This window comes from Pan paniscus, chromosome 8 (assembly GCF_029289425.2).
Source record: "Pan paniscus chromosome 8, NHGRI_mPanPan1-v2.0_pri, whole genome shotgun sequence".
Taxonomy (NCBI): Eukaryota; Metazoa; Chordata; class Mammalia; order Primates; family Hominidae; genus Pan; species Pan paniscus.
Genome location: NC_073257.2, coordinates 13,899,760 through 13,924,897, shown reverse-complemented (window position 1 = coordinate 13,924,897; position 25,138 = coordinate 13,899,760). Strand labels below are relative to the sequence as shown.

The 25,138-nt window shown below is 50.6% G+C and overlaps 1 protein-coding gene across 2 annotated transcripts in view; it reads left to right on the top strand.

The window, feature by feature from the left end:
* The window catches only part of ADARB2 (adenosine deaminase RNA specific B2 (inactive)), a 568,492-nt gene that overhangs the window by 354,311 nt on the left and 189,043 nt on the right, over window positions 1–25,138 (top strand). Inside the window, exons 2-3 of one of the 2 annotated variants that reach the window (XM_003827767.6) lie at window positions 3,651–3,737; window positions 19,908–20,797. In XM_003827767.6, the coding sequence (XP_003827815.2) occupies window positions 3,651–3,737; window positions 19,908–20,797 (977 nt within the window). The remainder of the gene's footprint in view (window positions 1–3,650; window positions 3,738–19,907; window positions 20,798–25,138) is intronic. The other variant, XM_034929862.3, reaches the window with a different exon arrangement.

The window sequence follows — 25,138 nt, the reverse complement described above, 5'->3', positions numbered from 1 at the left end:
GTGGGGAGGCGGCGGTAGCGTGGGGAGCCCTGTGATGCAGCTTCTCCTGGCACACCCCAAAGGTCCACAATTGAGGCAAAAAAAAAAAAAAAAAGTATGGCATCCTTTTTTCATCAGAAGCTTGAGTAAAACCAGATTTCCAAAAGATGACAATGAGAAACATGCAAAAAATCGAATTAGCTGAATATCAGAGTTCCACTCGTATTGAACTAATAGAATATACATCAGATCTCAAATGGACAATGAGTTCCTAGGAAACCACAAAGAGAGGCCCTGATGCCAAAGAACTTCTGTTGTACTTTTTCTATATTAAAAATGTAATTCTTCACCTCTTTTCTAAGAACACTGTAAAGATGCGGCCTGCCCTTTCTTGGAAATAATTGCTTCTCTCCCAGAGCTTATGTGCCTTCACGGTGATTGCAGATCATAGTTGGAATTTCAGGTGTACTTGTTAGCAATAAATAAGTGTTAGCAATTCTGCTGGCTTTCTGTTTCCTTTGCTTTAGTTTGGTTGCTCAAGCTGTCCCATGAAATCTAAAGTCCACTGCACTCGTGGAAAGAGAAGTTGGTTAGGCATAACTAGGAGTGTCAGAGAAAATACAAGATGCCCAGTTACATTTGATTTTGTTTTGCCATTGTTTTTACGTATTAATTTTAATTTTAAAATGTTTATTTGACAAAAGTTGAATATATTCAAGGTGTACAATGCGATGAATTGATATATACATTGGGTAACGATCACCAAAAATTAATTAACACATCTGTCACCAGCCATAGTTACCATTGTGGGGGATGAGGATGCTTAAAATCCACTCTTTTATCCCATTTCAAGTGGGCAATACATGTTATTAGCCAGAGTCCCCACGCTGCACATTAAGACTCCAAAACTCATTCATCCTATCACTGGAAGTTTGTACCCTAGACAAACACCTCCTCACTCTCTCCTTTCTCCCCTCACCCCACGGACCCTGGCAGCCACCATGCTGCTCTCTGCTTCGGTGAATTCAACTTTTTTAGATTCCACATGTGAGTGAGATCATGCACTAGTATTTGTCTTTCTATGCCTGACATTTCACTTAGGATGAAGTCCTCCAGTTTCATGCACACTGGTTGCAAATGGCAGGATTTCCCTTTTTTAAAAGGCTGCCTAATCTGTTGCTTGGCTGTACCGCATTTCACTTATCCACTCATCCACTGAAGGACACTTGAGTTGCTTCCACCTCTGGGCTCTGGTGCACGATGCTGCCGAGGATATGAGGATGCAGATCTCTCCTTGAGTTTCCATTATTTGGGCATTGACCCGCCAGCAGGCAGAACTGCCGGTTCCCCCATTTTACATTCCCGGAGGGCTCTCATTTCCCCATGTCCTCACCAACACATTATCTTCTGGCTTTGCTTTGTTTTTCTAATAAACATCCTAATGGGTGTGAGGAGGTATTTCATTGTGGTTTGAATTTGCACTTCCCTAATGATTAGTGATGTTGATTACATTTCCATGTGCTTATTAACATTAGTACCTCTTCCTTGGAGAAATGTCTATTGAAGTCCTTTGCCTTCCACTGAATTTCAGACAAACCATGAATAAGGTTTTTAAGTATATATGTGTGTGTGTGTGTGTGTGTGTGTGTGTGTATATGCACAAATATATATGTGTGTGTCCCACACAATATTAGAAATGACTATATATGAAAAAATTATCTATTGTTTATCTAAAACTCAATTTTAACTGGATGTCCTGAATTTTTATTTGATAAATCTAACAACATCAGAAAGTAACAACTTTGATGGATCTAAAACAATCCTTAAATATCTTATAATTTTGCTAAAGTAAAGTCTGAAATAGTTTAGTGCATTTTTGTGAGTGTTTGGCTGGTAGCCCTACTTTATTAAAAATGTAATTTCATCTTGAGATCCTCCAGACTGAATCATTTGAGCTTCACACTCTTAGTGTAACATTATTGGACTCCCTTAATGAAATTATAACTCAAGCAAGATATTTCATTCTCTGGTAGTAAATTAGCTTGGGCTGCGAGGGTTTAGGAGAGCAAACCCTTCCCTGGTTTATTCTTGTTTGGTAGAACAAAGAAGGTACAGGCATTTTATATTTGAGTTATTTATTGTTCTCTCTGTTGCCCGTCCCTACTGGAAACAACAGCTGTTAACGGGCTCCCGAATGAATTTCAATGGGAACTCTCCTGGACTCTGGAAATCTTGGCTAAGGAGAAAACAGGCTCAGCCTCAAAAGAAAAAGAGCCAGTTTCAGGCTGAGTCTGGACGCCTGAAGGCCAAGGGCAGATGAAACCAGCAGTTCATGTTTTCTTGAGAAATCACACTGAAGGAGGTATACAGTGCCACGGTGGGGCACCTGTGGACAGCTGTCCTTGTTACAGGGTGATGTAAACTCAGTGACCTCCTGGGAAATCCCGTCCGCGGATATCCACAGCTTCCAAAACAGAGGGAAGAATCCCGCTTAGCAAAGTAGCCAATACCACAGCCAGTGCCCTGGAACTTAGCAGGGATGCTAGGACATGCTTCTGTCGCGCTCTGCACCGTGTTGGATGAGCAACGCTGACATTTCCACCTGGGGCGTCTTAATCAGTGTGGTCCAGGTTCATAATGGCACATGTGAACCGTGCGGGCTGGAGGATGTCTGGGAGCCAGGGGCTCCCTGTGCTGTGTCTCTGTTGGCGTCTCCTCGGCAGTGCAGTGAGTTCTGCGTGTGAACCAATACTCCCGAGTGCGGTGGCTTCATTTAGGTGGTGGAAATCTCCAAATTAAGGAGCTTTTCTTTCAGATCCCTTTATTAGTCATTTTTATTTCTCTCAATCATACCTCAAACCCACCATTCCTTAATCTCGCTATTGATGAAATAAATTGCTGAGACCGTGGGAGTAAAAAAGCATACTTTATTGGTGAAGAGCGGCATCTCCTGGTTGGATCTATTTCCACAGCTGTGCTGCACTCACTGTGGTAGGGACCCAGGAGGCAGGACCTGCTTGGCCTTTGCTCACCTGGCCACAGGCTTCAGGCAGAGGCAGTCCCTGGAATTCCAGCCACCGCGTTGAGGACGCTTGGCCGTTTCCGGGAGGACGGTGCATGCTCTGCCCCACACCGCTAGCTCCCTCCTCCCCTCCTCTACTTCTGCCAAACACCCGCTAAGTGACAGGTCCTTTATTTTTAATGCATGTCAAGCCCAGAAAGCAAATTCTGCACTAATAGGGAAAGATAGTCTTGGCTTTATTGGCACCATTCTCTTTTAATTGTGAGATTGTTTTACTTGTTTTAGCCCATCTCTGTGAAATGATCTCGACAGAAGGCTCTGCCCTACCCAGGATTTTGTAAACAGATGCAAGGTTGTCGCCCTGGAGATAGCTGCTTAAAGTTTTAAGGGACATGGGCAAGATGAAGGGGGATGCCAAACTAAGAGAAGGAGAAAGAAGGAAATCGTAGAGTTTTAAATTCAGTGGAGAGAGGAATTTGATAAAATGCTGTCAGATATTCAATAAAAGACTGAACCAGAATGAAATGGCTGAAACCAAAGTGACCTCTCCACCTCCCTTGTCCAACCTTCAGTAATAAGAACTTATAAAAGCATTGAGTTTTTCTGAAACTCCATGTCACAAGTGCATTTCCTGTTCTTTTCTTTCCAGATAAAGTAAGCATATTGTCAACCTTCCTCGCTCCTTTCAAGCACCTGAGTCCTGGCATCACAAACACGGAGGATGATGACACCCTCAGTAAGCAACTTCCCTTCCCCGAAGTACACAAAGGCCCCTGTATCCTTTGTGCAGGGGTCCCCTGCAGTCCCCAAAACCTGAGATACCTGGGGTCATCTGGCAGGGTCTGTTTGGTCTTACCTGGAGAGACAGTATCTGCTCTCATTCCTCCACAGAATCCCCATCTTCCATGCAACCCCACCCACACCTGCAATTCTGTCCTCAGCTGGGATCCTTTTCTTATTTGAGGTCCTGTCCTCACCCAGAATCCTATCTCCACCTACAATCCTGTCTTCATCTGAGGTCCTATCCTTACCTGGAGTCCTACTGTAACCTGCAGTCCCACCCTTGCCTGCAGTCTCATCCTCACCTGTGGTCCCATCCTCACTTTCAGTGTCATCCTCACCTGTGGTCCCACCCGCACCTGGAATCTTACCCACACCTGCAGTCTCATCCTCACCTGTGGTCCCATTCTCATCTTCAGTCCCATCCTCACCTGCAGTTCCATCCTAACCTGGAATCTCATCCTCACCTGGAACCTTACCCACACCTGCAGTCCCATCCTCACCTGGCATCCCTTCCTTACCTAAAGGGCAGGAAAGTGTCAGTAATGTCTCTGGGACTGAGAAATTATTCCAAGAAATTAACCAGTTTTCTTGGACTATTCTCTCCTCTCCTTCCTTTGTTTTTCCATCAGACCAGAAAGAAAAATGGTCACGGTGTCTTAGAGCGCGGTTTGTACAAGTATTTAACAAGGAAAGGGCTGGGTAGGAGCCCCGCCCCCTCCACCATGCAAATATTTCTGGCACATGAAACTGGAAAGGGGCCAAGCAGTGTCCTCGCGATGGCACCAGGCTGGTTTAGGAAAGGGATCTGAGCGGCGTCTCAGGAGCAGACTGCAGGGGTGAGGATCCAGGAGTGTGTGGCTGCAGGAGCTGGCCTCTGGTTCACAGCAAATTGTCAGGCATTTAACAAAGAAGACAAGACATTCCACACCATGTGAACAGCTCCTCAAATTTTAACACCACCTGGCAAATGGCTCCTTTTTCAACCAGGAAGAGGTCAGCGCACGCCTGTTGTCATGGGATGGGGAGGAGGCGAGGTGACCCTGGGATTGCTGGTCAGACCAACAAGAGGCAGTGGGAGGGGTCTGCAAGGGGAGCCGTGTACTTTGCCATCAGCGTGGGAAACACAGCCCTTCCCAGACAGCATAATAATTAACTATACTGGAAATGGAGGTTGTTCTGCAAAAGTAGCATCACAGCCTTTGAGTGTCAGGACCAGAGCGAAGGTCAATGCCCTCTTTTGGACCCCTTCTCTCCTAGACGTGGAAGGAGGGGGTTAGGAGGAGGGTGTGCCGGCACTAGAGAGGGCTGGGCCCAGACTCTGTGCTCCCTCCCCAGCACAGCTTGAGACTCAAGCCAAGCTTTGACACAGGTTGCTTCTGTTCTCTGGTGACCCAAACTGGAAAATTTCCAGATGAATCCCTTTATTGATCACTACTTCTGAAATCTGGGATAGAGAAAGTAAAAAGCACACACCAGGCATGTGCATGTGTGCACACACACCCCAGGAGCACACACAAACACACACCCCAGGAGCACACACGCACATATGCACACCCCAGGAGCATACACCAGGCATGTGCATGTGTGCACACACACCCCAGGAGCGCACATGCACATGTGCACACACACCCCAGAAGCACAAACACACACACCCCAGGAGCACACACCAGGCACGTGCATGTGTGCACACACACCCCAGGAGCACACACGCACATACACACACCCCAGGGGCACACACAAACACACCCCAGGGGCACACACAAACACACCCCAGGGGTGCACACACACACACCCCAGGAGCACACACAAACACACCCCGGGGCGCACCACACACACATACCCCAGGGGCGCACACAAACACACACACCCCAGGAGCGCACACACACCCCAGGAGCGCACATGCACATGTGCACACACACCCCAGAAGCACAAACACACACACCCCAGGAGCACACACCAGGCACGTGCATGTGTGCACACACACCCCAGGAGCACACACGCACATACACACACCCCAGGGGCACACACAAACACACCCCAGGGGCACACACAAACACACCCCAGGGGTGCACACAAACACACACACCCCAGGAGCACAAACAAACACACCCCAGGGGCGCACACAAACGCACACACCCCAGGAGCACATACAAATGCACACACCCCAGAGGCGCACACACACACCCCAGGAGCACACACACACACCCCCCAGGGACGCACCGCACACACACACCCCAGGGGTGCACACAAACACACACACCCCAGGAGCGCACACACACCCCAGGAGCACACACAAATGCACACACCCCAGGGATGCACCGCACGCACACACCCCAGGGGTGCACACAAACACACACACCCCAGGAGCACACAAGCACATGCGCACACGCACACCCCAGGAGCACACAACCCCCCCACCCACCCCCCTGCCCCGCCAGAGCTGAGCCTGACGTGTGGACCTGGAAACACGTGGGAAGGGGAAGTTCACTGTTTCCTCCTCCTCCACACCTGGAGCTGCTGGCATCCCGGCTGGAGCTGGTCTCCCTCAGGAGAAAAAGAAATGAAGCTTCAGCAAGGGCCAGAGGACATTTGGGGTGCGGAGCGAATGGTTTCAAACTTACAGAGGTGCAGCAGCCGCCTTTCTGTAGCAAATAGAGGCCAAGACCTGGAGAAATAAACCACCTGACTGCATGGGAAAGTTACTGCTCTGCCCGTGAGATTTCTGAGAGAGGGACGTTCCCCACCCCACGTAGGAGCTTCTCCTTCCCCCTGCCCTCCCGTAAGAACTCCCACACTGGGCAGTGAGGAGAGGAGAGGGCCTGATGAGGCCAAGACTTTCTGGACTTTCTGGAAGCCTTTCAGGCTCTGTCCTGGCAGCCAAGCTGCCTTGGGCTGTGAACATTATGTAACTCTCAGAGCCTCCATGCTAATGGGTAGAAACTTAGAGGTAACAATAACTTTAAGTTATTTATGGTAGTTAAAATGCTCTTGAAATGCTTGAGGAGTCTCATTTTCAACCAATGAACTAGTTGCTCCCCTTTGAGTAGATGCTGTTTATTTACTTTATTTTCATAGATTGTTCAAAGACAAACCGGCAAATGAATCAGCCCTCCCTTCACAGATCCCTGTGGCATTGCCATTGCGGCCTTATCCATTTGTAATCCAGATGCACGGGAAGGTAGAAAAAGATGTGCGTGTGTGTGTGTGTGTGTCGTGATGTGTGTTCATGCATGTGGCATGTGTGGTGTGTGTGGTACATGCACGTGTGTGAGTTCACGTGCATATGTGTCATGTGCGTATGTGTGCATGTGTGCACATGTGTGCGTGTGTGCATGTGTGTGGTGTGTGAGTCTGTGCACGTGTGTGCATGTGTGGCGAGTGTGGTATGTGAGCGTGTGTGGTGTGGGAGTTCACATGCATATGTGTCGTGTGCATGTGTGCAGTGTGTGCACGTGTATGTGTGCATGTGTGTGGTGAGTCTGTGTGCGTGTGTGCATGTGTGTGCACGTGTGCATGTGTGCTGTGTGAATCTGTGCACATGTGTGCACGCACATATGTCAGGAGCGAGGGTGGGTGGTAGGAGCACACATGACCTTGCCCTGCCTCCTCCGGTCTCCCGTGTTTCACACCCTGTGAGTCTATGTGTCTGGGGGCTCCGACACGAGGACAGTTCTCATCCCACTTGGCGTGTGTTCCACCTTTGGGGAATCCCATGTGCTTCCCTGTGGATGCTGGATGCCCATAACCTCACAAGGTCATGGCTTTTGTCTGGGGCTGAGTGCCCCTCATCTAAGGGTGCGGAGCAGGGAACAGGCTCGCAGGGCACACACCATGCCTATACCTGCGGGAAGTGGGCCTGGGAGCCGCATCTGGAAGCCCATCACCCACAGGCTGGTCTGGGCTGAGTGGACCGAACAACTCCACGTTTGTAAGGCGTGTCTGCCCCGGGGCAGTTAATTCTGAGGAGTTTTCTCTTCCAACACTGAGCAGCCATGAGTCCCTGCCATCTGGCCACTGTCACCTCTCTGCCGACCACTGCCCAGAGGTTGGGATCCGACCCAGTTCTGCGAGGACCAGCTGAGCCCAAGGCTGCCCGGCACAAAGGCAGCCCTGGGCCCTGGAGCTGTACTGAAAAGAGGTCCCCTGACAGCCGCACCTGCTCCTTCCTGAGTCCCATGCACCACAGGCCCAGCCCCATGGGGTCCTGCGTGACGAGTCTTTGAAGGAGGCCCTTCTGCAGCTGCCCAGCCTGCCAGTGTCCACTCCACAAATGCCAGGAGCCACTGCCTCCCACCCCCGGCCCCAGCCTGCCTCTTGTCGCTTCCAGACCCTCTGCCTTGCCCTGGAGAACCCAGGCACCTGCCTTCCCCTCCCTAAGTGGGGCTTCATGGAGGGAAAGGGCTGCTCGGCCGCAGAATAACCTTCACCAGGAGCAACATTATCTCTTCCAATGTAGCGTGGCGCGCTGCCTGGCCAACTCCAGGGAGCCCGTCTGACCCGCAGACACGCAGCGTCATTATTAGTGATGCATGCGGTCCCAATGATACCGCACAGGGGAGGCCGGGCGTGCAAACGGCCCAGCAGAGGACGGACGGCGGGAGCCAGAGGAGAGGATGCCTGAGCTCTGGAGCAGGCGCAGCGCTGCATACGGCGGACAGAGGGCGGGCAGACCCACCCGGCCTGGCCCCACCCGCACCTGCTCTCCACCTTTGAACGACAGCAGCCTAGGCCGTCCGGCTTTGCACAACCAGAACAGCTTCCGCTTGGAAAGCAAAAGTTTCACCACAGTCATGACAATATAAAACGTTGGCCTTTCTCCCCCAAATGCTATCCTTTAATGCGTTAAAACTTTACACTTAGCACCACATTCTGGACACTGTATCAAACAAGGTCATGTGCGTATGAGGCTCTGGAGGGTACCCGTGGGAGAAGTGGATGGAAATCATTTCATTTTGCATTTTCCCATGCAGATGCCTCCCTGAGTTTTCAAATTGCTCATGATCGTCCTATGACCCTGGCTTGTGGTATTTATCAATAGTTCCAAATTATTTGCCTGCTTTTCTCTAATTTCTACAGTGGAAGGATAAGTGCAGCTCTCTGAAAACCTGGTGCCGCCCACAAAGACCTCAGAGAAGCCACAGTTCACAGACGCCTCATTCTAAGAGGTCTCCAGAATGAGGTGCTTGGCTGGGGTGCAGAGGCAGGAGGACATGCCAGGGGGTGGACGGCCAGGATGCCACCCACGGAGTCTCACTGGAAGCGGGTTTCACTAGGAAAGGTGCGCGGAGCCCACGCGGTCTCACTAGGAAGGGCGCGCGGAGCCCACGCGGTCTCACTAGGAAGGGCGCGCGGAGCCCACGCGGTCTCACTAGGAAGGGCGCGCGGAGCCCACGCGGTCTCACTAGGAAGGGCGCGCGGAGCCCACGCGGTCTCACTAGGAAGGGCGCGCGGAGCCCACGCGGTCTCACTAGGAAGGGTGCGCGGAGCCCACGCGGTCTCACTAGGAAGGGTGCGCGGAGTCCACGTGGTCTCACTAGGAAGGGTGCGCGGAGTCCACGTGGTGTCACTTGGAAAGGTGCGCAGAGTCCGCGTGGTCTCACTAGGAAGGGTGCGCGGAGTCCACATGGTCTCACTAGGAAGGGTGCACGGAGTCCACGTGGTCTCACTAGGAAGGGTGCGCGGAGTCCACGTGGTTTCACTAGGAAGGGTGCGCGGAGTCCACGTGGTTTCACTAGGAAGGGTGTGTGGAGTCCACGTGGTTTCACTAGGAAAGGTGCGCGGAGCCCACGTGGTTTCACTAGGAAGGGTGTGCGGAGTCCACGTGGTTTCATTAGGAAAGGTGTGCAGAGTCTACATCAGGAATTTTCCAGGGAGAAGAAGTGTGGTGTGAGCCCCAGTGAGGGCAAGAGGGCAGGGGAGCTGTGCTGTCTCCCCAGGGCCACCACGCCATCCTGCTTTCTGCCCAGTTCCCCTGCCATTTCCCACCCAGCTGATGTAGGTATACACACAAATGCACACACACACATCCACACAAAGTATACATAATGCACACCCACACGCATGCACACAGTCACACAGTCACACATGCACAATTACATGTGCACACACGGGCACATGCTCGGGCACACACTCGTACACGCACTGGTTATGTTACACACTCAGGCACTGTTTACCAGCTGGAGCCCTCCAGGGGTTGGTAAGAATCAGTTTCCAGTCTGAGTGAGTGACTCTGAGGAGCCTTTACCAACAAGACGCGTGTGTGTGTGTGGGGGGGTGTGTGTGTGTCAGAGATAGAAACAGGGATAGAGACAGAGAGACACAGTGAGACAAAGACCGAGAGAGACACAGAGACAGAGAGAGACACGGAGGCAGACAGAGAGTGATACTCTCCTCCTCTGTTCTTTTTCTCAAGACTGCTTTGTCTAGTCGGGATCTGTTTTGATTCCATATGAACTTTAGGATTTTTTTTTCTAATTCTGTGAAAAATGACTTTGGCAATTTGACAGAGGGACGGCATTGAATCTGCTGAGTGTTTGGGGCAATATGGACATTTTAGTAATATTGATTCTTCTATTCCATGAGCATGGGATGGTTTTCCATTTGTTTGTGTCTCAATTTCTTTTCTCAGTATTTTGTAGCTCTCCTTGTAGCTATCTTTCATCTCCTTGGTTAGATGCTAAGCCTTTCTAAGAATCCTGATGTGCAGCTAACATAGCAAGTGTTCCCCGTCTGCCCTGGTGTAAGCACATGAGTTTCTTGCAGACCTACTCCCAGCTCTAATATACTATGAGTATGCAATTATGACCGGCAAGAATAATAATTATTTGGGATAATAAATTTCGGAGTGGACTAAAGGAATCACCAATTCTTATACTCTATTTTGAACTGTCTATTTGAATTGTTCCAAGTGCAAATAAATGCATTTTCCAAATCACATCATTTTTATAATGCAGGCCCTTCAAACCCCTTGATCCCAAATCCCTGGCACCACCCTGTGAGGTGGGCCCCACACCTCCCTCTTCATGCCCTCAAAAGGTGTTAGTGGCTTACAGTGTTTTTTGTGGTCACAATTAATGTGTTCTGAGGGCCTGCAACATTTGATAGGTCATGCCAAAACTTTTTTTTAATTTAATTTAATTTTATTTGAGGCTTAGGGATACATGTGCATGTTTGTCCTGTGGGTATACTGCACCCTGGTGGGGATTGAGCTACTAGTGTACCCATTACCCAAATAGTGAACATTGTATTGATAGTTTATTTTTCAAACCTTACCCATCTCCTACTCTCCCCCCTTCTCAAGTCATCAGTGTCTCTTGTTTCCATCTTTATGTCCATGTGTACCCATCGTTTAGCTCCCACTCATAAGTGAGAACATGCAGTATTTGCTTTTCTGTTTCTAAGTTAGTTCATTTAGGATAATGGCCTCAAGCTCCAATCACATTGCTGCAAAGGACATAATTTTACTCTTTTTTATGGATACATGGTATTCCATGGTGTATACATACTACATTTTCTTTATTCATCCACTGTTGATGGACATTTATGTTGGTTCCGTGTCTTTGCTATTGTCAATAGTGCTCAGATGAACATACATGTACAGGTGTCTTTTTTATGTAACGATTTTCTTTTCCTTTGGGTAGATGCCCAGCAGTACAATTGCTGGGTCAAATGGTGGTTCTATTCTTAGTTCCTTGAGAAATCTCTATGCTGTTTTCCATAGAAGTGGAATTAGTTTACATTTCCACCAACAGTGCACAAGCATCCCCTTTTCTCTGCATCCACACAAACATGTTGGATTTTGTTTGACTTTTTAATAATAGCCATTCTGACTGGAGTAAGATGATATCTCAGTGTGATTTTAATTTGAATTTCCCCTATGATGTTGAGCATTTTGTCATATGCTTGTTGGCTGCTTACATTTTTTTCTTTTGAGAAATGTCTGTTCATGCCCTTTGCCCAATTTTTTGTGGAGTTGTTTGGTTTTTTCTTGCTAAGTTATTTGAATTCCATCTAGATTCCGGATATTAGCCATTTGTCAGAGGCATAATTTGCAAATATTTCATCCCATTTTGTAGGTTGTCTGTTTACTTTTTTATTTTACTTTATTTTTTGCTGTGCAGAAGCTTGTTAGTTTAATTAAATCCACTTTGTCTGTTTCTGGGTTTGTGCATTTCCTTTTGGGGCCTTCATTGTAAATCTTTTGCCTAGGCCAATGTCCAGAAGTTTTTCCTAGGTTTTCTTCTAGGATTTTTATAGTTTCAGGTCCTATGTTTAAGTCTTTAATCCATCATTGAATTAATTTTTGTATATGGTGAGAGATAGGGGTCCAGTTTCATTCTTCTGCATATGGATAGCCAATTTCCCAGCACCATTTATTGACTAGGATGTCCTTTCCCCATTGTTTATTTTTGTCAGCTTTGTTGAGGACCAGATGGCTGGAGACGGACCACTTTATTTCCGGGTTCTCTACTCTTCCGTGAGTCTATGTGTCTATCTTCGTACCAATACCATCCTGTTCTTACTATAGATTTGTAGTATAATTTAAAGTCAGGCAATGTGATACATCTGGATCTGTTCTTTTTCCAGGGACTGCTCTAGCTATTCAGGGTCTGTTTTTGGTTTTATATGAACTTTAGTATTGTTTTTTCTAATTCTGTGAAAAATAATGTTGGAATTTGATAGAGATTGCATTGAATCTGCCGATTGCTTTAGGCAATGTGGACATTTTAACAATATTGATTCTTCCAATCCATGAGCATAGGATGGTTTTCCATTTGTTTGTGTCTACAATTTCTTTCATCAGTGTTTTGTAGCTCTCCTTGTAGCTATCTTCCATCTCCTTGGTTAAATGTATTCCTAGGTATTTTATTTTGTGTGTGTGGCTATTGTAAATGGGATTGAGTTCTTGATTTGTTTCTCAGCTTAAACATTATTGATGTATAGAAATGCTACTAATTTTTGTACATTGATTTTGTATGCTGAAACTTTACTGAAGCCATTTATCAAGTCTAGGAGTCTTTTAGAGGAGTCTTTAGGGTTTCCTAGGTATATACACATTTATGTCATCAGGGAACAGAGATAGTTTCACTTCCTCTTTTCCAATTTGGATGTCTTTTATTTCTTTCTCTTGCCTGATTGCTCTGGTTAGGACTTCCAATACTATTTTAAGTAGAAGTAGTGAGAGTGGACATCATCTTGTTCCATCCCTTAGGGAAATGCTTTCAACTTTTCCCCATTAAGTGTGACGTTGGCTGTGGGTTTGTCATAGATGGCTCTTATTATTTTGAGGTATGTGTCTACAATGCCTAGTTTGTTGACAGTTTTTATCATGAAGGGATGTTGGATTTTATCAAATGCCTTTTATACATCTGTTGAGATGACCCTATGGTTTTTGTTTTTAGTTCTGTTTGTGTGGTAAATCACATTTATGGATTTGTAGATGCAGATTCATCCTTGCATCTCTAGAATAAAACCCACTTCATCATGATGAATTATCTTTTTGATGTGTTACTGAAATCACGCATTCTGAGTGTCTGCAACATTTGACAGAGAATGCTAAAACTGTTACATGCACTGTCTCCATTGATCTAACAAGGCCCATGTGGTAGGTTCCATTTGTGAACCGCGTGATGGGCCAGGTCACACTGCCAGCACCCAGCCGCTGGAATCCACCTCTGTGCCCCAGAGACAACGAGTCCATTCACCAATCTGTGCCGTGAGCTTTGGAGACAGCTTCCCGAGAGAAGACAGGGACAAAGTACAAAAAGTGGGAGCCAGGGAAAAGCTCAGTGTGCCTGCTCTGGGGATCAGAGACAGAGGGGATGACTCAGGAGGGGCGTGGCCATGCCCACCCTCTCGGAGCAAGGGCAGAGCTGCCCATTGGTGGGCTAATCAGGCTTTGTAAGCCTAAGTCAGGCTGACTTTTTAAAATGTATTTTATTGTGTATATTTCAGGTGTACATCATGATGTTTCGTTACACTTACACTTAGTGAAGTAGTTACCACAGTCAAGCAAATGATCACCTGCACCTTCCACTGCCTTTGTGTGGGTAACAGCCGCTATCATCTTCCCTGCTGGCCAGTGGGAACACCCAGACTTGGGGCGCACAGAGAAAGAGTGAGGGGTTTGGGACACAACCCAGGGGGTAACTTCCACAGGGCAGCATGAAGAGGGGAGGCTGATAGTCCCCCAGCTCCCCTCACCCCCAGGGTGTGGCCTGTTGAGTAGAGACCCTGGTGAGTGCAGGAATTCGGCTCTGAGACCCACCAAGCAGGTGCATCAACAATAGCTTTCCATCAATAGCTTTCTACTTAGAGGCAGGTGGTTTCCTGGTCTCCTGATGTTTTATCTCTAGGTCTTTATATATGATGACTGAGTGTGAGAAACCTGTTGATTATATGGAGAAAAAAAATGAGACCAATTTCCTGGGTCAGGGAGGGGAGTGTAACACATTTAATACCTTCCATGTGGAAGGAAAAAAAAAAGTTAATTTGTAAAGTCGGCGTTACAGCTGTGAGTGGTTCACATGCAGCTGCTACAGCAAGAGGCCAGCAGGGGCAGCACCTGGATGTGAGCTCCTCCATTTTCCAACAGCCTCAGAGCCCAGAGCGCCATTCCCCTAGGACCAGCTCCCACCCTCACCCAGCCCAGCCCCACAACTGTCACAGGACCACAGGGCAAGCTCGGCTCCCACCCTCACCCAGCCTGGCTCCACGACTGCCACAGGGCGAGCTCGGCTCCCACCCTCACCCAGCCCGGCCCCACGACTGCCACAGGGTGAGCTCGGCTCCCACCCTCACCCAGCCTGGCCCTCACCCTTCCTGACCCTCACCCAGCCTGGCCCCATGACTGTCACAGGACCACAGGGCAAGCTCGGCTCCCACCCTCACCCAGCCTGGCCCCACGACTGCCACAGGGCGAGCTCGGCTCCCACCCTCACCCAGCCTGGCCCCACGACTGCCACAGGGCGAGCTCGGCTCCCACCCTCACCCAGCCTGGCCCCACGACTGCCACAGGGCGAGCTCGGCTCCCACCCTCACCCAGCCTGGCCCCACGACTGCCACAGGGCGAGCTCGGCCCCCACCCTCACCCAGCCCGGCCCCACGACTGTCACAGGACCACAGGGCGAGCTCGGCTCCCACCCTCACCCAGCCTGGCCCCACGACTGCCACAGGGCAAGCTCGGCTCCCACCCTCACCCAGCCCGGCCCCACGACTGTCACAGGGTCATAGTGTCAAGGCTTCTCCCACTTGGGCCTGAGGGACCAAAGAGGCAAAGCCTTCCCTTCGTATGCCTCAGGCACCTGCACTGTTACCTGACTTAGTAGGTTCTGGAAAGTTTTGTGAGAACGAATTCTTGCCTTGCCAACCAGAGAGAGAGAGGAGGCTTTGTTGTGTGTGGAAATGCTAATGCTGCTCTCGGCCCTTCTGAGGGAGCAAAACTCCCTCAAAAACTCCTCTCAAGGCGGGAGACGGCGACCCCAGCCACAGCTCGCTACTCATAGACCTGAGGCCCTGGAAACCCTTCTTCCAGTTTCCCTGGAATTCCTGCAAAGTGCACGGAGAAGCTCAGGGAAAAAGATGAGCAGGGAGGGAAGTGGGACCTGGACGGAGAGAAGCAAGGTGGGCGAGACGCGGGTGAGAGGAGGGTGAGAAGTGTCTGCCCCACCATTTCCCTGCTGTGTTTTCAAAATGTGTCCAATGTTCCCCCACAGCTGACTATCGCTCAGCCCATTGGATGTGCTGCCTCCGTTTGTCCCTGTAAGAATCTTATAAGGCAAATATTTTTTAAATCTTCACATTCTGCCTTAAAAAATCAGTTGGCCAGACTGAGTGACTTGCCCAGGGTCATGCACCCCTGGATGATGGAGCAGAGCCCAGAGCGTCTGCTGCACCCCCATTCCCCACAGCTCCATGCAGAGGCCACCGCTGCGCTGTGGCCTCTGTGCTGGGCTCCCACGTCAGGGAAATGGGAATCGGGGCCTGTGCAGAGGATTCCAAACCCTAATCAGGTGATATCACCCCCAGAGGGCCCAGCTGGTGTGTCCAGGACAGGCCCCTGAAGTATGCTCTTATTATCAATTATTAATTATTATGAAAGAGGCCCTCATACCACAATCTGACATTCATGGTTTATGCCATGGAAAACTTTAATTCTGAGAGTCATAGGACATTAAGTCAGGAAGAGGCATTCAGTGCAGCTAGCGGCAAAGCGTTGCTCTGTGAGTTCTGATCTGAGATCCAGCAAAGGTCATGCAATAACGCCAGCCACTGTAATCACACTGACAGTCTCGTCCATCCCCACCTTGCGAGAAATCAATAAGAAATTACAGAGTACCAGGCAAATCTCTATGCAATCTGGTATGGGGTTGGGGGGTTGATCTTGTTGGGTTTTTTGCTCCATCTTTAAGTCCAATTTGGAAAATTCCATGGTTAGTCTCATCTGCTAACCCTTGGCCTGAAATACACTCAACAGTAGAGCAGTGCTATATGTATACCAAAAGTGCATAATGATTAACAAAAGCATTTGCACTCAGCACTTTCTCCTCAGAAGGTAACTGTTTCTGCCGCCATCAACTGTAAATGAATGTTGTGCACCTATAACTAATCAAGCTCTCAGATCCACGTTTTGAACAAAATTACCTCCCCAAACCTAATACTTTTTTAGACATAATTGCCAGAGAAAACAACAGAGCCACCTCACAATTCAAAAAATTCAAATGAGAAATAGAGATTTTAGCAAACAGAGAGCACTTTCAAAGCAGAGCCCAGAGCCTTCGGCAGGAGAACCCAGGTAGTGGTGATAGCTGAGGCCAAGAGCCGGATGTTTTCACCCCGAGCTGAACGGGCAGGCAGCGCGCAACGTGAGAAGAACATTCTCCAATGTCAGGATACCTCGCAAAGGTGCCTGATTTTCAAGGGCATCTTTTGTGCCTATGAAATGTATGTTTTTATTATTCTCCAACAACGATGTCATAAGCTGAGGGGCGGGGAGCGTGGGGCTGGGCCAGCCAGGCCTCATTCCTGCTTGACTTTCGGGCCACATGGCCAGCAGGTGCACGTGTCAACATCCAGCCACACTCAACCTCTGTTTCTAAGCTGTGGGTTAGCTGTAAAAATTGCCTCAAGTTTCCACTTGCTTAATGAGAAAAAACTCATCCACACCTGGCAGAAGAGCCTGTCCCCACGAACAAAGCCAATGAGTGAGAGGAAGCCTGTGTGTTCTTGCCCGGGACAGCTCACCATCCGGTCACACGTGGGGCAGCCTGTGGGCTCAGCTTCATCTTCCTCTTCCAGAGGGCCCAGAAAAGGGTGTTACTGTACATAGGCCAAGACAATGATGGAAGTAATCAGTTTCCATAAAATCACCTTTACAGCAACAACACAGACGAGGGTGATCCGATGCCTAGGACTGAACTGCACTGCGACCAACTAATAAACTCTGCAACCTCAGTAAAGGAACTTCCCCACTGAGAAAATCGGACATTAATACCCTCCCCAGGGCTGACTGGGGCAATGGGAAGCAGCAAAGTCCGGGTTCTGCATGAGCCAAGCCTCAGGGTGGGGCAAGGGCACAGCTCACTACCATAATTCTCAGAGTATTTTGTAGTAAACCCTCATGGAGCCTTCCAGAAGCACATTCACCAGTGAGGGCAGTATGGACCCAGCAGGTCGTGGGGCCATCCATGGCTGAGATTCCCTAATGGAACAGCTTTGCCAGAAAACAGTGGTCCAGGATGGTCAGTCCAGAAAAATTAAATCATCATCAAATGCATTCATCACCCCAGTTGGCAAATGATGATTTTGCTAAATGGACTTCAGAGCATTTTCTGCAAAAGAAATAAAGCACTGAAGTCACACGTGAAGTAACCCCCCAGCCCCTCATTGCACTTCCCTCCTGCACTCTCCAGGGGAGACTGGACTGGATCTTTATTACCCACGCATCAGCAGCCTTGTCACAGACGCATGGCTGCATGAAGAATATAGAACGTCGGTGTTCTTATAATAATAATAATATCCTATCCTATGGGTTACTTTGCAAGTCAATTTTATTATCTGGCATCCTATTTCTTGAGATTCATCTACATTGAAGCATACAGACATAGTCCATTACATGCAACTGCTATATAGTATTCTGTAGTGTGATTATTTCACTGATGACTCATCATTCCTCTAACCATAGAAACTTGGGCATTTTCAAAGTTTTCAGTTTTGTGAAAGCATGCTGCAGTGCACACCTTTGTTCAGTTCTGCCTCTGTGTATGAAGGTTTCTCTAGGATGCATCTCCAGTGGCAGAATTGCTGAGTAAGGTGTGTGTTTCTTTATTCTTGCCCGATGCTCCCAAAATGCTTTCCAAAGGAGCTGTGCTTGTGCTCCTGACCACCGACCCATGGTACCTACCTGAAAACACTGTGACATTACAGGTCTTTTTAAAGTGCTTGCCAGTCTGATGAAAGTGGTAAGACTCCCAGGGGCAGAAACCAAGCAAGTGGCCTGGGTTCCTGCAAGGGACCAGATTTTGACCCATCTTGGCCATCATCATGCCTTCTCCCTACATTTGATTTAAAGTGAGAGAGGAGTGACTCTTCCTTTCACTAAACACTTAGGGGCAACTGCAGGGTTATTCAGTGGCCTAATTTCAATATTGGGGCTTCTCAGGGAGGCCTGAGCAGAGGGAGAGAGATGAGGGAACGGCCGGTCCGTGGAGCGGTAGGAACACTCACAACAGTTCCTAAGTTTGCCGTCTTAAGTGGGTGCGATCCATGACACTCCAAGACAATCACCATAGTAACATCAAAGATCAGGCATCAGAGGGCACCATAACAGATATAATAATGGGAAAGTTTGAAATATTTTGAGAATTACCAAAATGTGGCCAGGCGCGGTGGCTCTCATCCGTAATCCCAGCACTTTGGGAGACGGAGGCAGGCAGATCACCTGAGGTCAGGAGTTCGAGACCAGCCTAGCCAACATGGTGAAATCCCATCTCTACAAAAATACAAAAATTAGCCAGGCGTGGTGGTGGGTGCCTGTAATCCCAGCTACTCAGGAGGCTGAGGCAGAAGAATCGCTTGAATCTGGGAGGCGGAGGTTGCAGTGGGCCAAGATCGCGCCACTGCCCTCCAGCCTGGGCAACAGAGTGAGATTCCGTCTCAAAAAAAAAAAAAAATTACCAAAATGTGACACAGAGGCATAAGGTGAGCGCATGGTGTGGGATCAATGGGCTGACAGAGTTGCTCAACTCAGGGTTGCCACAAACCTTGGATTAGTGAATAACACGTTATCTGGGAAGCCGAACAAGGAGGCGTGCCTGTACGTTAAATCATCTCTGGATGACGCATACTGCCTAATACAGTGTAAACGCTATGCAAATCACTGTTATACTGTATTGTTTAGGGACTAATAACAAGAAAAATGTCTGTACACGTTCCTAGTGATTCATCCATTTTTTCCCGAATACTTTCTCTCCACAGTTAGTTGAATCCACAGATGGGGAACTCAGGAATACAGAGGACCAACCGTATTTACTGAATAGGTGTGCCCCTTCTCCGGGAGAAAGGCCAGGGACTCACCCCAAGGCCGCAGTGCCTCACCTGGGCCAGCTCCTAGGGTTTCCTCCAGGGAGATCTCAGGAGACACCACCTGTCTGCCTCTGGCTGTGAGTGAGGAAGTAGAGTTTGGGGGCTGGACCCCCTGCCCCTCAGTATTGTGGGGGCATTGGGCACCGGGCCTGGAGGTCCCTGTAGCAGGTGGGAAGGGGGACACTAGACCACACCACCCCAGGAAAGGCCTCTCTGACCTTTGACGTTGCCCAAAACTTGTACAAAGTCAGGGGCGCTTGTCTGTTTGTGAGACACAGCCGCACTTAAAGCAGGAGCCAGCCCAGAAGAGGACAGCTCGTAGCCACAGGCCCTCAGCAAGGGACCAAGAAGGCTGCTTCCCCGCATGGGCCATAGGCTCCCAGGGGCTCCCTCTCTCCGGCGGCCACAGTCATTTCTCAGGCCTGGCCAGGGGGCACGGGCGGCGAGGTCGCTGGGACGGGGACCCTCAGGGAGTGCCTGCTGTGCCCATCGACCTGCCGGCGCCCGCCCAGGCTCCTGACTGGTCTGTTCTCCCCTCCAGGTACCAGCAGCGCGGAGGTGAAGGAGAACCGCAACGTGGGCAACCTGGCCGCGCGGCCACCGCCCTCCGGGGACCGGGCCCGGGGCGGCGCGCCCGGCGCGAAGAGGAAGCGGCCGCTGGAGGAGGGGAATGGGGGCCACTTGTGCAAACTGCAGCTGGTCTGGAAGAAGCTGTCGTGGTCGGTGGCGCCCAAGAACGCGCTGGTGCAGCTGCACGAGCTGAGGCCGGGCCTGCAGTACCGGACAGTGTCGCAGACGGGCCCGGTGCATGCCCCGGTCTTCGCGGTAGCGGTGGAGGTGAACGGGCTCACGTTCGAGGGCACAGGCCCCACCAAGAAGAAGGCCAAGATGCGCGCGGCGGAGCTGGCACTCAGGTCCTTCGTGCAGTTCCCCAACGCCTGCCAGGCGCACCTGGCCATGGGCGGGGGCCCGGGCCCCGGCACGGACTTCACCTCCGACCAGGCCGATTTCCCCGACACGCTCTTCCAGGAGTTCGAGCCCCCGGCGCCGCGCCCCGGACTCGCGGGAGGCCGCCCCGGGGACGCCGCGCTTCTGTCCGCGGCCTATGGTCGACGGCGGCTGCTGTGCCGCGCGCTGGACCTGGTGGGCCCGACCCCCGCCACCCCCGCGGCCCCGGGCGAGCGCAACCCCGTGGTGCTGCTGAACCGCCTGCGCGCCGGGCTGCGCTACGTGTGTCTGGCAGAACCGGCCGAGCGGCGCGCGCGGAGCTTCGTGATGGCCGTGAGCGTGGACGGCAGGACGTTCGAGGGCTCGGGGCGCAGCAAGAAGCTGGCCCGGGGTCAGGCCGCGCAGGCCGCACTGCAGGCGCTCTTCGACATCCAGATGCCCGGCCACGCGCCCGGCAGGGCCAGGAGGACGCCAATGCCACAGGTGAGGGGCGCGGCGGGTGCAGGGGGAACGGGCGGCGCTGGGGGCGCGGGGGAGACCCCGACCTTTCCCTGTGGGGAGTGGCGTCCAGGCTTCTCCGAGAAGGAGAGGCCGCGTGGAGCGGGAGGGGAAAGAATGTCTCCCGGCCTGGTGAGGTGATGGGAGAACAGGTGATGGGAGAACAGGTGCTGCCGGCGGTTTTGAGGGTGACAATGCGGCTGCCCGGGAGGAGACGGCGAGGCCGGGTGGGGAGCGGCCAGGGCGCCTCTGTCTGCAGGGGGAGGGACGGTTCCCCCGTGCCAGGTTTCGTCCGTGACTGGGTCTCCACGCGTAGGGTCGGATGGTCGTGCCGGGTAAAACTGGCGTCAAGTTTTCCACCAGGGAGGCGCCCTGTGCCTGGGAGCAGCCGGAGAGGCCGCCAGCCTGGCAGGATCCAGACGGGGTCCCTGGTCCAAGGGAGAATCGCGCTGGGAGGCCGAGGAGGCCGGAGCGAGAGTGGGGAGCTGGGCCTCACTCTGCCCGGCAGGACCCCTCCGGTTCCTTCCTGCGCAGCTGTGGGTCCGCCTTCTAACCTGCTATTACCTTCACTCACTCCAGACATGTTCTCAACTGTCTGGGCATTACCGGTTGGAGGTGTCCAGGTTCTTGGCGCCTTGAGCAAAGAATTGGACAAAACCCACACAGCAAGGAAAGAACGAAGCAACAAAAGCAGATATTTATGGGAAATGAAAGCACACTCCACGGGGTGGGAGCGCCTGAGCACAGGGGCCCAAGAGCCCGTTACTGAAGTTTCTGGGGTTTAAATACCCTCTAGAAGTTTCCAATGGTTACTCGGCGTAGGCCCTGTGTAAATGGAGAGGACATTTCCTGTCATCGCTGAAGTATTTCCATTTGATTCAGCTCTAGGAAGTCAGTGTGCACCGGCCTTATGTTCCTACCTCCAGACCCTATTCTCCTGCCTCCTATCTGTCAGAAACTATTCTGATACCATTTTAAAACAATCTTATCCTGCCAAGTCTTGCAATGGCTGATTTATGCAAATTATCTTTTCTCTTATCATGTTCAGAATTATCTGTGGGCATCACTAATGTAGCAGATACAGAAAATTATCTTTATTCATTTTGGCATCAATCAAGGAAAGAAACATTTCACATAGTTAAAAAGCACTTAGCCCAGTGCGGGACTCGTCGTAAGTATGCAATAATTGTAAGTTATGGCTGTGATCGCTACCATCGTTACATCACAACACCTAGGACAGAATCTGTTATTTTGCCTGGGGAGATGATAAATCTCTTCACGAATGTAGGGTCCCACTCGAACCTCAGACACTGCTCAGGGAGACTGCAGGGTGACACAGACCACATGCGTCGTGGCAGAGCCCTCATCTTGAATTGTGACTGGGTTCAAGTGCTCACTATTCACTTGTCAACCAATGCTTGTTGAACTCTTGGCCGGCATGGGGTAGGGCACACCCCTGCCTTCTGCCTCTCAGGAAGCCATTCATTCATTTTCAAGTACTTGTGGAACATCCGGTGGTCATTTTAAGGAGTGGGTTAGAGGGATTTAGACCACAATCTCCATCAGTCTTGCCGTCCAAACTCGCCCTCAAATAAAAACACAATGTAAGTAAAAACAAGGTGGCAGACAGCAAGGACGGCTTCCACATAAGTCCCTGGGCACTTCCTCACAAGGGTGCTGGGGCCTGGCTTGGTCTTTTCTTACACCTCCTTCTTATTTACTCCCCTCTCTCTTCCTTTTTCACCCTGTTTCTACACTCTCTGTAGCTTAAACTTGCCAGTGACCATCCTGGAAGCCACTTCACCCCTGCAGCCTGGGGGAGGGGGGGAGGGGGGATGGGGTGGTGAGGAGACTGGGAGAGAGCCCTCCTAATGCTGCCCATGACCTTAGGTGCAACCTTGGCAGGCTCGGGTCTCCTGCCACCTCCTGAGAAGCCCCACCACCCATGGTCTGGGGCGTGTCCCCCGTCGCTGGGATACCTTGCTCACCCAGCTGAGCCTGCCACTCTTCTGTTGAATCTGTTAAGCAGGAAACATCCCTCCACCCTCCCCAGCCCCCCTCCTGCGTCCCACTCATGTGAAATGTGAAGAATGTCAGTGAATTCTGGCGGCAGTGGCTTTTTCTTTCATGTCGTCAGCCCTGAGCTCTCACGATGGAGAAACCAGGCAGCACTACTACTTTGTAATAGTCATTTGACCCCAGAATGCAGCACATCAGTTAGAGCCATGGCCACTAAATTATTTTTCTCTGACAGTCCCTAACCACCCCGACTGGATGATGAAGGGCGCAGAGCAGCGCGAGGGTTTCGGGCCATTCATCTCTGCTCTGCACGCGGCGTCCCAGGGGCCCATTTTACCCTCCCTTGTACCGCTCCCCATGCGCACCCACAGCTGGGCGGGGGCTGGGAGGACACTGGGACTCAGGGCCAGGAACCTTCAGCAGTTTATTAAATTCAAATCCTATTATGGATGTGATTCAGGGGGAAAAAAATGAAAAGACTTCAGAAATTGCTGTAAATGTGGCTTTTCCTCCTTGCCCTGCCCCAACCTTCCCCCAAAACCCTGTCTCTACTTCATGGACCCCCGTCTACACAGCTTGCTTCCTGTTCACGCAGACCCCTGGTCCCACTGCATGGTGGCTCTGGAGCTGAAATTCCTAAAAGCCTGAGTCCCTGGCCCTTGTCTGACGGCCCTGTTAGCACCTGTGTCTGGAGGGCAAGCCATGCGTTTTCTGGGCTGTGTCCCACGCTCGGAAAAGGGCAGGCCCACCTCTGGGGCTGGGGGTAAAGGCCGCCCTCCCGGAGTCCGTCCAGGGAGCCTGGAAGCAGCGCCTCCTGCTGGGACGATGCAGTCTCTGCACTTGGGTGCCGGCCCCGGTGCTTGAGGTTCTCTGCCCACAGTCCCAGGCTCACCCCATGCAGGGCTGGCTTCCACGTGCAGGACCACAAAACCACGTCTGGATCCACATGGTGTTTCGGTAGAAGCCAGCAAAGATGCTGCACGTCTGCTCAGTGCTCTCCGCCAAAGGCTTGCTCCTACGAAGGAAGCTTCAGAACCATCCCGGAGGGAAGTTTTCTCATTAAGTAACAGTCAATGAAAAAAGTTTCCAATGTGATGGTGCATAGAATCATCTGAGTGCCGTGTTTAGACACCGCTGAGGAGCCTACTGCAAGAACCCAGTGTGTTTTCAAGGGAGGTCAGGGTCTGCACTTCCAGCTCATCGGGTGGTCAGAGACCCACACTGTTGAGAGCCACTGCGGCCGGAGCTTGTCATGGTGCTGCTCACAGCCTCAGCCTGGAATGGCAGGGCCACGGCGGGAAGAGTGTCTGTCTTGCCGGGACAGCTCGCAGGAAGCAGGGCCTCCCAAAGGCCCTCGGAGACCTGCAGTAGTGTGTCTGTAAGGGTGAGCGTTGTGGTGGAGGTTGGGATTCACAATATCAGCTTCCTTATAAACACGTGAAGTCACCCTCCAGTGGTAAAGATGACGTACGATAGACTTGTGTGTCATCCGAATTTTGAAAGAGGAAGTTCAGAAGCATGATATTTTCATAAAGATTAAAATCACAGGTGTGGCTTCTTCATATCTGATTTTCACTATTTCCTGCACCTGGGGGTGTTTCTCAGGATCAGACTCATCTAACCCGTCAGCTTCATGGGATCCGAGTCAGCCAGAGTGACAAAAGCAGGCATTTATCAGATTCCTTAGAACTCACACCAGACCTAAACATGTAGGGTTTACAGTACTGGCAGAGGGTTTGCAGGCCAGTCTCCTCTCCATGAGTATCAGCTGATAGGGGCAGTGCCTGCTCAGGTGCATCTGCCTGGCCCATTGCAAATCCTTCATGCTCTCCTCATCTGCAGTCCACTCAAGACTCCTCTAGGTTAACTGGGTACTCAGAAGTAAGAACAAGACTGTGTCAGGATATAAATATGTGCTACCTGGAGGCATCATCATAAAAAATGATAAAATCACAAAACCTACATCTCTCTTCAGTTTGCTCCCCACCCCTAGCATGAAAAGAATTCCTAAGCAAAAACGCAACCATAAAGGAACGCTTTTCAGCATTTTCTTTCCGTGAAAACTATTTAGAAAGGAGAATAAAGTACACTATAATGCCAGTAAAAATAAATAAATCAGTAAAAGTCATCTGTGTGCCCAGTAACTCTGAAAAGGAAGTTTATTGACTTGTTTGTGAGTTTATCTTTCACCCTCAAGTACCCCCTTTCTTTGTTTTTTAAATTTTCATGTCAGGCACAGACGCCCTGTTGTCCACACACCCTCACCCCACACTCTCCCACACTCAGTCCATACTCCAAACTAGTGCC